Source organism: Dama dama, chromosome 5 (assembly GCF_033118175.1).
Source record: "Dama dama isolate Ldn47 chromosome 5, ASM3311817v1, whole genome shotgun sequence".
In the NCBI taxonomy this organism is placed as follows: domain Eukaryota; kingdom Metazoa; phylum Chordata; class Mammalia; order Artiodactyla; family Cervidae; genus Dama; species Dama dama.
In genome coordinates, this window is record NC_083685.1 from 112,669,550 (window position 1) to 112,682,397 (window position 12,848).

The following is a 12,848-nucleotide window of genomic DNA, read 5'->3' on the forward strand; positions in this document are numbered from 1 at the left end:
CTTTTCACTTTCTATCACAACCACCAGGCCAAGAACCCAGCCTCAAAAATAGATCCTCAGTTCAGTTCAACAGGCTTGGAAAAGATGGTGTGATTACATTATTGACAATGTGTCACTATTCCCAGTTAGATAAGTGGAAATAGATGTATATTTGGTAGAAGCTCCATACATATGAATTCCCTTTCTTTCCTAGAGTGGTGAGATGTGTGATTCTATCAGTTCTGAGACTCTTTCCTGGACTATCAATTTGGAATAATAGTCCAGAACTTGTCCTTTTACTTTCACTGTTATTAAGATCAAATGAAGGTACTTTTAAAACTTGGTAGTAAAAAAAAAAAAAAAAAAACAACTTGGTAGTGTTTCATAGTCTTATATCAATAATGATGTGAATAACATCTCTTAAAAATATTCTGAATATTTACTGGGGTAAATCAGTAGCTAAACTTTTTCTAGGAAGGCAAAAACTTCAATGAGGGCAAGTATGGCCTTAGAGCAGTCTACCTTCAGCCTCCAGGCTTACTGAGGCTTTAGTTTTATATATATATACACGTATATATGTGTGTGTGTGTATATATATATATATTAAACATTTTAAAAATTGGAGTATAATTGCTTTACACTGTTGCTAGTTCCTGGTGTACAACGAAGTGAATCATATATCCCCGGGCTTGAACCTCCTTCCCTCCCACCCCTCACTAGTTCTCCATTTTATTCTAACATCGAGAAGGAGTAGATCTACTGTGCATGCCTCATGTTGTAGCTCATGCCTGGTATAGGTCCAAAAAGCCAACATGAAATTAAACAAAAGAAGTGTCCTAGGGCAATGAGAGGTTAGAAATGTCTATGTACAAAAACCTAGAGAAAGTATGGCCAAAAAAAAATTAACACTAAGAGTTTAATGTCAGTAAAGGTGCTACTCAGCTCCCCAGACTTGACATTTATTACTTCTTACCCTTCCATTCCTGGTTCTTTATTTTTATTGGTAGAACTATCCAGAGATACTGGAAACTTGTCAGCAGAGAGGCTTTCAGGATTCTGGCTTCTGGAATAGTCTCTACTTTTCTCTGAAGTTAATATTGCTTTAAATGGAATGAGAAAACAAAGAAATCAACTTTACTGCTTTGTCTCGACAGTGATCATTTAGGTGAGATTATTGATTTTTTCTTTTTGAGATTATTGATTTTTTTCAAAAGCAGCAATCTGTGACAATCAACTTGGTTTTTAAACAGGTATACCAGACAGAATTTTATAAACACAAGCTGAACCAAATGGATACTGAACCAAATGGAACGAAATGACTAAAAAATAATAATGACAATAAAAAGGAGCACTTTAAAACTGGGTAAATAAAGATACCCAGCTGAGACAAGGTTGAAAAAATCATATATTTCTATTTTTTGACCCTGAATAAGGAAACAAGAATAGGAAATGAATTTTCATCTCTGCTGCAAACTATACTCAAATCCTCTCATGTAACAGGGAAGAGAAAGTACACCCCTCCTCCATCCCTATTTGCCTCCACATCAAAGGTTGTACAGGATGGGGTTTAAGCTTCCACATGTGTGTGGGAACAAGAGGGAGGGGTTAGATGAGAAAGAAAAAATGACGTGACATTTTGCTTCACATTTTTAAGAAAATAATAAACTGAAAAACCAATACAAACAAAAAACTCAAGGTGCCGACTGATAAGGAACCTAGAAGTAATATATGGAACTAAAGATGACCTGGTACAAGAAAGGAAAAAACACAGAAGAGACCCAAGGCAAAGTTCTGGCATGTTAGTACATCCTTTTTATTAATTCCTCCAAATATATTATTGTGCCACTTCTTTCTAGAAAGTGGCCTAAAGGCAGAAATATTTGAAAAGCAAAACCAAATACTAAAAAATTACAAATGTCTTCTACCCATTACAAAGTCACTGACAACTGTAATTTATTTTGAGCTTTTATTAGGAAAGTCAAATGCCATAAATCTAGACAGAAAAATGTAAACAAAGAGCTGTATTAATTAAACTATTTTTTAAGACACTGGGTAGCCTGGGGGGAAACAATCATTGATTTCCTGAGTTAATCCTCAAACACATTATTTATAGCTTCCTTTATAGTCATCTTTTCTGGACCCGTGCCTTTCTAGGAACACAAGAACCCTGCCCTGGAGGTAAGGTGCTGAAACGAAGGAGGGTCTAACCATGAACCAGCAGGTTTTTCTTTCAACTGGAAAGTAAAGTGTTTTTAATATAGGCATAATTTTCCACCTAAATATAGGGTGATCACTGATAGAAGGTAATGTGCAGTCTCTAAGGAAACAAATCAAACAGAATTAACCACTGGAAAGGGTTGTTTGTTTTTTTTCAGTTGTCTTTAAAGTGAGAGTGGGAATGGAAAGGCCTCAGACACAAACACAGATATTAAAAAGTCATTCTGTCACCTGGACAGTTAACATACGAGTTCCTCTTTTCACTACAATAAAGTCCGAACTACAAAGAAAATAAGCTACCCTGAGTTAGGATGCAATAACTCAGTATTACCTAAAAAAAAACACAGGGAAAAATGTTTCTGCTCTTCTTTTTCCCTTAATCCTTTTTTCATAGAAGCAGGAATCCAGTGCCCAAGTACTAGAATAGTACTGTAATCCCCCCTGAAATCATTCCTTCATCTGTGGATCTTAACATTAGTTATATTCTTCATGGGTAGGGAGTACGGGTCAGACCAAACATTTAATAAATTTTACTGACTGCCTATTAGGTACTAATAAGCATTGTTGCAAAGTATTGGGAAGAATCAAAGGAAAAGACATTGAAGAGGGAGGAAAGAGATACTGATTTGCCCTAAGTGTCCATGAATGAATGTACTGTAGGACAGCAAAACTATGTCTGAAAATTATCTCAGATGTAATAGACTATGATGTTACAAATGCTAATGTTTGCTTTATGAACAACAGGTAATTCAGGAGGAAAACAAAAAGCAAAAAAAAAGCAAAGTGCATGGTATGAAATAGCTTTACCTGCAGAGGGAAGTACACATAATTTGTAATGGTTAAGAATACACATTTGCACAAAGATATTATGTAGACTTGGGAATGACCCTTAGATAAACAGTAGGGCAGATCTAGGCTGAGGACAGGACATTTGATATAACGACCTTAGAAAGGGGGCTTTCATCATCTTTAAGAATACTGAATCTTAAATAAAAACTTGTGAAATCTGATTAAGTCGAGTTTCACTCACTACTAGTAATGTACTAATGTTGATTTCTTAGTCTTGACAATTGTACCATGGCAATGACCTAAATCAAATCCCTTATGACTGACTATACAGTGGAAGTGAGAAATAGATTTAAGGGACTAGATCTGATAGACAGACAGTCTGATGAACTATGGATGGAGGTTCGTGACACTGCACAGGAGACAGGGATCAAGACCATCCTCATGGAAAAGAAATGCAAAAAGGCAAAATGGTTGTCTGAGGAGGCCTTGCAAATAGTTGTGAAAAGAAGAAAAGCGAAAAGCAATGGAGAAAAGGAAAGATATTCCCATTTGAATGCAGAGTTCCAAAGAATAGCCAGGAGAGATAAGAAAACCTTCTCAGCGATCAATGCAAAGAAATAGAGGAAAACAACAGAATGGGAAAGACTAGAGATCTCTTCAAGAAAATTAGAGATACCAAGGGAACATTTCACGCAAAGATGGGTTCGATAAAGGACAGAAATGGTATGGACCTAACAGAAGCAGAAGATATTAAGAAGAGGTGGCAAGAATACACAGAAGAACTGTACAAAAAAGACCTTCACGACCCAGATAATCACAATGGTGTGATCACTCACCTAGAGCCAGATATCCTGGAATGTGAAGTCAAGTGGGCCTTAGAAAGCATCACTACGAACAAAGCTAGTGGAGGTGATGGAATTCCAGTTGAGCTATTTCAAATCCTGAAAGATGATGCTGTGAAAGCGCTGCACTCAATACGCCAGCAAATTTGGAAAACTCAGCAGTGGCAACAGGACTGGAAAAGGTCAGTTTTCATTCCAATCACTAAGAAAGGCAATCCCAAAGAATGCTCAAACTACCGCACAATTGCACTCATCTCACACACTAGTAAGGTAATGCTCAAAATTCTCCAAGCCTGGCTTCAGCAATAAGTGAACCGTGAACTTCCAGATGTTCAAGTTGGTTTTAGAAAAGGCAGAGGAACCAGAGATCAAATTGCCAGTATCCGCTGGATCATCAAAAAAGCAAGAGAGTTCCAGAAAAACATCTATTTCTGCTTTATTGACTATACCAAAGCCTTTGACTGTGTGGATCACAATAAACTGTGGAAAATTCTGAAAGAGATGGGCTTACCAGACCACCTGACCTGCCTCTTGAGAAACCTGTATGCAGGTCAGGAAGCAACAGTTAAAACTGGACATGGAACAACAGACTGGTTCCAAATAGGAAAAGGAGTACGTCAAGGCTGTATATTGTCACTCTGCTTATTTAACTTATATGCAGAGTACATCATGAGAAAAGATGGGCTGGAAGAAGCACAAGCTGGAATCAAGATTGCCAGGAGAAATATCAATAACCTCAGATATGCAGATGACACCACCCTTATGGCAGAAAGTGAAGAGGAACTAAAAAGCCTCTTGATGAAAGTGAAAGAAGAGTGAAAAAGTTGGCTTAAAGCTTAACATTCAGAAAACTAAGATCATGGCATCTGGTCCCATCACCTCATGGGAAATAGATGGGGAGACAGTGGAAACAGTGTCAGACTTTATTTTTGGGGGCTCCAAAATCACTGCAGATGGTGACTGCAGTCAGGAAATTAAAAGACGCTTACTCCTTGGAAGGAAAGTTATGACCAATCTAGACAGCATATTAAAAAGCAGAGACATTACTTTGCCAACAAAGGTCCGTCTGGTCAAGGCTATGGTTTTTCCAGTGGTCATGAATGGATGTGAGAGTTGGACTGTGAAGAAAGCTGAGCGCCGAAAAATCGATGCTTTTGAACTGTGGTGTTGGAGAAGACTCTTGAGAGTCCCTTGGACTGCAAGGAGATTCAACCAGTCCATCCTAAAGGAGATCAGTCCTGGGTGTTCACTGGAAGGACTGATGCTGAAGCTGAAACTCCAGTACTTTGGCCACCTCATGTGAAGAGTTGACTCACTGGAAAAGGCCCTGATGCTGCGAGGGATTGGGGGCAGGAGGAGAAGGGGATGACAGAGGATGAGATGGCTGGATGGCATTACCGACTCGATGGGCATCAGTTTGAGTAAACTCCAGGAGTTGGTGATGGACAGGGAGGCCTGGCGTGCTGCGATTCATGGGGTCGCAAAGAGTCGGACACGGCTGAGCGACTGAACTGAATTGCATGTGAGAGGTTAGGAGAACCGGAAAGTAGGAAAGGGGCAGGGTTCCTGCAAGAACTCTGTGTACTATCATTGCTCCTTTTCAGCAAATCTAAAGTTATTCAAAAATAAAACATTTATTTAAAAAACAAGTTATCTTAATACAGCTGAAGGTAAACAGAACTCCTTTTCCCAGGATTAAGAAGCTGCTTGAGGACTTCCAATGCAGGGGATGTGGGTTTGATCCCTCGTAGGGGAAGTAAGATACCACATGCCATGCACTGCGGCCAAAAAAATAGTTTCCTTGAATTTCAGTTAGAATCACACCAATTTAAGAGGGAAAAAAACACAAAACTTAAGCTGTTATTAAGTTGACGTTCAAAATGTTTCAGAACTAAAGCCACAAAACTCCAAATCCATATCTATCCATATCCAGAAATTTTCTTTCAGTAACTCTACAGTGGGCTTCAGAGTTTTGTTTTCTGTTTGTTTTAATATTTATTTATTACTTGGCTGTGCTGGGTCTTAGTTGTGGCAAGCAGGATCTTTAGTTGAGGCATGTGGGATCTAGTTTCTGACCAAGGATTGAACCCAGGTGTCCTGTTTTGGGAGTGTACAGTCTTAGCCACTGGATCACCAGAGAAGTCCCTGGGCTTCAGAGTTTTAATCAAGTGAATTAAAATATTCATTGAGGGGACTTCCCTGGTGGTCCAGTGGCTGAGAATCCACCTTACAACGAGAGGGGACATAGGTTCGATCCCTAGTCGGGGAACTAAGGTCCTACACGCTGCCGGGAAGTAAGCCCATGAGCCATAACTAGAAAGCCTGTGTGCCACAACTTTGTTGCTGAAACTAAGACCCAATACATCCAAATAAATAAATATATTAAAAAATATATATTTATTGAGTAGCTACTGTGTTCCAGGCACAGGTATAAGGGTTCTCTGCCCACATGGATCTTATATTCTAGTGGGAGGTAATAAGGAACTCTAAACAATATGCAAGACAAATTAGATATTGTTAAAAGTTAATAAGGGGTATAAAAAAAGTAACAGTCTAACAGGGTAAAATGGGACTGGAAAAATCAGACTTAAAAATCACGATTAAAAAATACTGCGGTTATGGGTGATCCTGAGAAGTAGCATTTCAGCATTATGAACAACATATTCAAGTTATGCAAATAAAAGTGGTCATGGCAGACACTCCCTGTGGAGTTGGAACTTTTTTTTTTAATGGGGAACTTCTCATAATCCTCTCCTCCCCTCCCCTCAACATTTACCCACTACCTTCTGAGGATGTTATAATTTCATGAGAAAGCAGACCAATGAATACGTTTATTACAAAGGATAGAACAAAAGGTTTCTCTAAAGAAAAATGTTTTATATAGAGATTCGGAAGAAATTTTCAGAGTTTGTCAAATTCAAATTAAAACAGAATATATAAAACTATAGCAAATTTGAAAAAAACCCACAGACACTGTGTGTATATATCTTCAGGAAAAAATAAAAACCCTCCCACAAAGATGAGATAACAAATTTACAGACATATTCAAAGCCAGACAGTAACATTTTATATCTGGTGCATTAAAACTGAAAGTCATCTGTTTTTAGACTAAAGATGGTGGAAGCACCAAAGAGAATTGTGATGGGTTTGAGATTTTGGGCTCCATTATCTGGGAGATGAACTAAATGAAGACAAAGTTATAAAGAACGTATTTAAGGAAATACATTTTGAACCACTGCCATAGCAACAGAGTTCCTAGCTTCTCATGCATGAGCTACTGTTTCTGAACATAAAAACACTGCAAGGCACACTCTAGAATCAAGGCCACTCTACTGAATAATTAAGAGTAGAGTTCCTAGAAAGACTCAAATGAAGGCCCTTCGGCCCCTGTAGCACTGATGAAAGGAGCAATGAAGAAGGGACTTTAACACTAAGTTAGCTAGACGGCTATCACTGAGATAGCTGTAAAGAGCATTGTGGGAAGGCCCACCACACCTGCCAGTTCCTAAGCACCAGCTCTCCCCAGAACCCAGGCCTGTGTCTGGCATTTTATTTGTGTGTCTACATATTTGTCCCTATTTAGAACAATGACTGGTATGTTGTCTTTCACAGGCCTTTTCCAATTCAAATTCAAATTTTCATCTCACTTTCATTTATGTGAGGTTATTCCTCAGGTCGGTGCTCACTTCTTCCAGCTCAGAACTCCACCTGCCCAGTTACTCCAAATGCCTCCTCTTGTCTTGGTGATAATAGTCATGCCGTTATAAAGCACTTGTCTTTACTGCATAATTGGGCTTTCTGTGGATCAAGGTGCAGTTCCTAGAGTATGTAAGTAGAGTTCAACTCTTGCAACCCCATGGACTGCAGCCTGCAAGGTTCCTCTGCCTAGGGGATTTCCCAGGCAAGCATACTGGAGTGGATTGCCATCTCCTTCTCCAGGGGATCGTCCCTACCCAGGAATCAAACCTGCATCTCTTCTGTCTCCTGCATTGGCAGATGGATTCTTTACCCTTGAGCCAACTGGGAAGCTCATGAAGTATGTACAGACATCTCTCTCTACAAACTGAAAAGTACATTAAGTAGAGTTTTGTGATCTGACACCAGTGTTAGAAGAAGTAAGTCTGAGTGGTTTTTAGTAAGCTTTCTAAAATGATGGGGTCACCTATTTCCAGCCTGCCCCATGACATTCAGGTCCCTGTGGGCACCCCCAATGGCATTTTCTTACCGTGGGTAGTCAGAGAGCAACACTTACTGACACTCTTGGTCCCTCTAAATGGCAAATTAGTTGTAAGCAGGAACTACAAGTAAGGCTCTAAGATTTCCCACCACATGACTCAGCAAATACATGCTGAGCAAAGATCATAAAATATTGGTGCTGGGTTCATACCTTTCAGAAAGAGATAAAGGCTTAGAGATGGAAGAATTTTGCTTAAGGTAACAGAGATTGGTCAGTATTACAAACCTCTTTCTGATGTGTTTTGCTCTGGATTTAGCAGGTGCTCTGGGCCACGAGAATCAGCTGTGAGGGAAGCAGAGCTGTGGGAAGGCTGGCTCCCGTGCCGCTCTAACACAGCTTCCAGCTCGGCCATTTCCTGCTGGAGCTTTAGTAGGTTATCTTGCATGGTATCCCTCTGCTGCAGACATGAGAAAATGAAACCAAGAAAGTCATATGCTTTTACAATAGAAACTTGCCCGAAAGCAAGAATATGTCAAACCAATTAATTTTAGCATGGGAAATGAAATCACCTCATATGGAATTATGAGTTCTGGCTGAACACCTTTTAATTTGACCATATTCACACAATTAACGCCCATGAAATTATTTCAAAACAATGTTAGAGAAGAAAGAAAAATTCCTCAAACCCTTTTAAGTATCTCCTACCAGTGAAAGCACAGAGTCTTAACCACTGGACTGCCAGGGAAGGCCCAACTGTGACGTCTTTTTAAAAAAAATTTTTAATTATCTGGTATGCTGCAGGGCATGCAAGATCTTAGTTCCTTAACCAGGAATCGAACCCATGCCCCCTGCAGTGGAAGCTTAGAGTCTTAACCATTGAATCATCAGGAAATTCCCAATGGTGATAGTCTTTTGAAGTTAGTGATTTTCTTTTAATGCTAGGGAGTGAAGAAATAATTAAGGTACTTAAATACTTTTGGTATTTACAGTTAGCATGACTGGAGAAGGAAATGGCAACCCATTTCAGTATTCTTGCCTGGGAAATCCCATGAACAGAGGAGATTGGAGGGCTACAGTTCATGGGGTCATAAAGAGTTGCTCTTTCACACTCAGGGTGGATTTTTGAGTTCCAAGTCACACTTTGAAGAACTACTTCATTTTATACTACCTTCTGTAAAAATAAAGAGTACTGTTTAAGAGAAAAAAAATTAGCATAAGAGTCAGTCCATATAAAAATGTCTGATTTCTGGCTTGTGAGGTCTTTTCCTTTTCGGGGATTCTTTGAACATTTATCTCTAACAGGAAGAGCATAGAGTTAACTCATTAACTTATCTATTTGTTCATTGAACTATTTGCTGAGCACCTATTATGTGCTAGGCATTGTCACAGGCTGGGGATACAGCTCTCACGGTGCTGCCATTCTAGACAGTGACAGGGTATCTACAGATCCATCGCCAAGAACCTGCTAGAGGAAAGGGGCCCACAGAAAGAGCACTTGGAAATTGTAAGGTGTTACTGTTTTCAATTGAAGATAACAGGCTCCTGTTGCTTATGGGGCTCCTGATGTTTATTTCTCCAGATGAAGAAGAAACCTGCTTAGTCTAAGGTTTTTGATTAGCAAAGTATCAGGTAAGGCGCTCTCCAAAATATATGTTTATTTTCTATTTAAAAAAATTTTTAAATTTGGTTGAGTGGGGTCTTCCTTGCTACGTGAGGGCTTTTTTTAGTTTCAGTGTACAGGCTTCTCAGTGCCGTGGCTTCTCTTGTTGCAGAGCATGGGCTCTAGGGCACATGGGCTCCTGTAGTTGCAGTGTGTGGGCTCGGTTAGTTGTGGCTCGTGAGCTCTAGAGCATGGGCTCAGCAGCTGTGTGGCATGTGTAATCTTCCAGGGCCAGGGATCAAACCCTTCACTGGCAGGTCGATTCTTATCTACTGTACCACCAGGGAAGTCACAAAATGTACATTTCTTCATTACTTTTAGGAGCATGTATGGCTGCCAGCAAACCCTGGGGAAATACAAATTGCTTCACCCTGTTTCTTCCTCAGATCCTTGCAAATGACTTTGCCCTCTACTAAAAACAAGTCATCTACTTTCTTCCGCTACACTGAATTCACAGTTTTTAGGAGGTTTTCATGACTGGTAAATGCATTCCCTGCTCCACGAAGGCTTCTACTGCTACCCTGAGACTGCCGTGCTGCCAGTGTCCACAGCAGCACCATTGCCACCACGTGGTACTTCTGAGTAGTTCCATCACTGACTGGATCCTAGTCAAGGGCTCACCACAGTAATCTGGGATAAAATCGCAGATATCAGATGAGGTTCAGGAGCTCTATTGGTCACTACTGTCATGGTCATCACCTCTAACTTCTGTGGCCATTAAATAGGTTAGAAAATCAGAAAATATTAACAGTAATGGGATAATAAAGGTAGATAACTTTCCTTTAGGTTTTTCCAAAGCAATTACTTCATAGCTTAGACAAATTCCCCTATAGGCAACTGGCCAGATACATTTGGCAGACTAAACCCAAATTGGTTACCAAGTTTTCCTGATTAGAATTATGTTTCTTGAATTAGTCCTACTTTTCTTATCTATTTCTACTCTGCTACTCTGATCTCTACTTTCACTACAGCTAAGGTTCCCTAAAAGCCATGCTTATCAGATCTCTTCTTTTCTAATTAGGAGCTTAGTAGTTGCCACTGATCAGATAGTAAGTTAACACTTTCTGAATACTATATAATTATTACTTGTTACTGCTCTCATGATAAATTCCTAAGTACAGATTCAAAATAGGCCTTCATACTCTGATCTTACCTCTTATTTCTCCCCAAACCACCACATATGCCCTATTTTTCAGTCACAATTTTGTGCTTCCTGAGCATTTCATGCTTCTGTGTCTTTGCCTCGATTTAATGCCTCCCTTCTCTTCCCACCTGGAAAAAAAATTTTTCTCATCTTTTAAGGTCCAGCTTGAATATCTCCTTTGGAAGTCCCCACTAATAATACATCTCCTACCAGGAACATAATTCCTCAGTCTACTGCATTTATATTGCTGATGTATTAGTATACCAAAGTGTAATACTTGACTCTCCGAGGTGGGAAGAATTCTTCCTTAAGCATTCTTGTATTCAAAACACCCAGCAGACAGTAAGCAGTTAGTAAGTGTTTAATGCAGACATGAATTAATGAATTTAGTTAATCAGTCTTTGATAAAGAACAGACACTAATGATACTGAATTAGCATTTATCCCCTAAATGTGTCACCCCAGTTCTGTATAAACAGACTTTAGGAAAAGATCCCACTTCAATCATTTTGCTTGTTGGCACTACTCTAAATTTAAATTAGCCCTGAAATCTGACTTTGGCTCTGTTTTGGGTAGATGCTTGATAAAAACACTTTACAAAATGAATCTTGAACAAATAGATACATCTCTAGGAGTAAGATCAGAAATATAGAAAACAAGGAGATAGTTTAGTTTATTGAATGTCATATATTCCACAATATGGCTAAAGCAGATGGAATCAGAAACCAGACACAACTATAAAACACAAGGTATAAAAAGGTGAAAGCCATGTTGACAGAGCCCCAAACCCACACCCAGAAAAGATCATAGGACTTGAAAACAGAGAAAAGGCTTCCTAGGAAATTCCTTGGTGGTCCAGTGGTTAAGACTATGCTCGCATTGCAGCAGGCACAGGTTAGATCCCCAGTTGGGGAACTAAGATCCTGCAAGCCGCAGAGCATGGCCAAAAAAGATATAAAAGAAAAGGCCTCCTAAATCCTTTCATTAATTAAGTCACCGTGGCAATCCTGCAGAAGTGGAGAATACTGGCGACAGTTCAGGCAGAGAACAGGCAGTGGTCTGACTCCAGAAGGCTTCAGTCCTAGAGGGATTTGCTCCATGTATAAAATAGGCAGGATAAGACAAGCCCTCTACCTACAGTCCTCAGAGCAATGCCAAGACTTAGAAGTTTAAAACTTGATACTACCCAGTGCTGGCCAAGGTATAGGAAAATGGGAGCTACCAATTATTACCAGGGCTGGAAGAGCACAGCTTGATTTGTTCTTTCTGAAGAAGAATTAATAACATGTGTCAAACACCAAAATTCCATACTAAGGAAGTCACTGGGGATATGGGCAAATTATTTAGTTATCACAATAAGATTACAGTGCTGTACATGATAGCAAACTGTATATATTGCCCTGAAACCCTCATATTCAACCCTGAATTCAAATTTTCACTGAAGAAAATTTAGTGACATAGTAAAAACAATATAAGGCCTTGGTAAATTAAAAAAAAATTGAAATCATTTCAAGCACCTTTTCTCTGGTCACAATGCAGTAAGATTAGAGGTCAACTACAGGGAAAAAACCACTAAAAATACAAACATATGGAGGCTAAAGAACATGCTTCTGAATAACCAACAAATCACAGAAGAAATAAAAAAGGAAATCAAAATATGCATAGAAACAAATGAAAACACGACAACTCCAAACCTATGGGATTCAGTAAAAGCAGTGCTATGGGGAAGGTTCATAGCAATACAAGCTTACCTCAAGAAACAAAAGAAAAATCAAATAAATAACCTAACTTTATACCTATAGCAACTAGAAAAAGAAGAAATGAAGAATCCCAGGGTTAGTAGAAGGAAAGAAATCATAAAAATCAGAGCAGAAATAAATGAAAAAGAAACAAAGAAGACTATAGCAAAAATCAACAAAACTAAAAGCTGATTCTTTGAGAAGATAAATAAAATAGGCAAACCATTAGCCAGACTTATCAAGAAAAAAAGGTAGAAGAGTCAAATCAATAGAATCAGAAATGAAAAGGGAGAAATCACAAC

The 12,848-nt window shown here is 39.1% G+C and overlaps 1 protein-coding gene across 9 annotated transcripts in view; it reads right to left on the reverse strand.

Annotated features, from left to right (window-relative positions):
• Positions 1-12,848, reverse strand: part of BRCA1 (BRCA1 DNA repair associated) — a 71,260-nt gene that overhangs the window by 23,958 nt on the left and 34,454 nt on the right. For all 9 annotated transcript variants that reach the window (XM_061144126.1, XM_061144121.1, XM_061144124.1 and 6 more), the window contains 2 exons: positions 8,290-8,461; positions 953-1,079 (listed from right to left, as the gene is read on the reverse strand). In XM_061144126.1, coding sequence (XP_061000109.1) covers positions 953-1,079; positions 8,290-8,461 — 299 coding nt within the window. The remainder of the gene's footprint in view (positions 1-952; positions 1,080-8,289; positions 8,462-12,848) is intronic.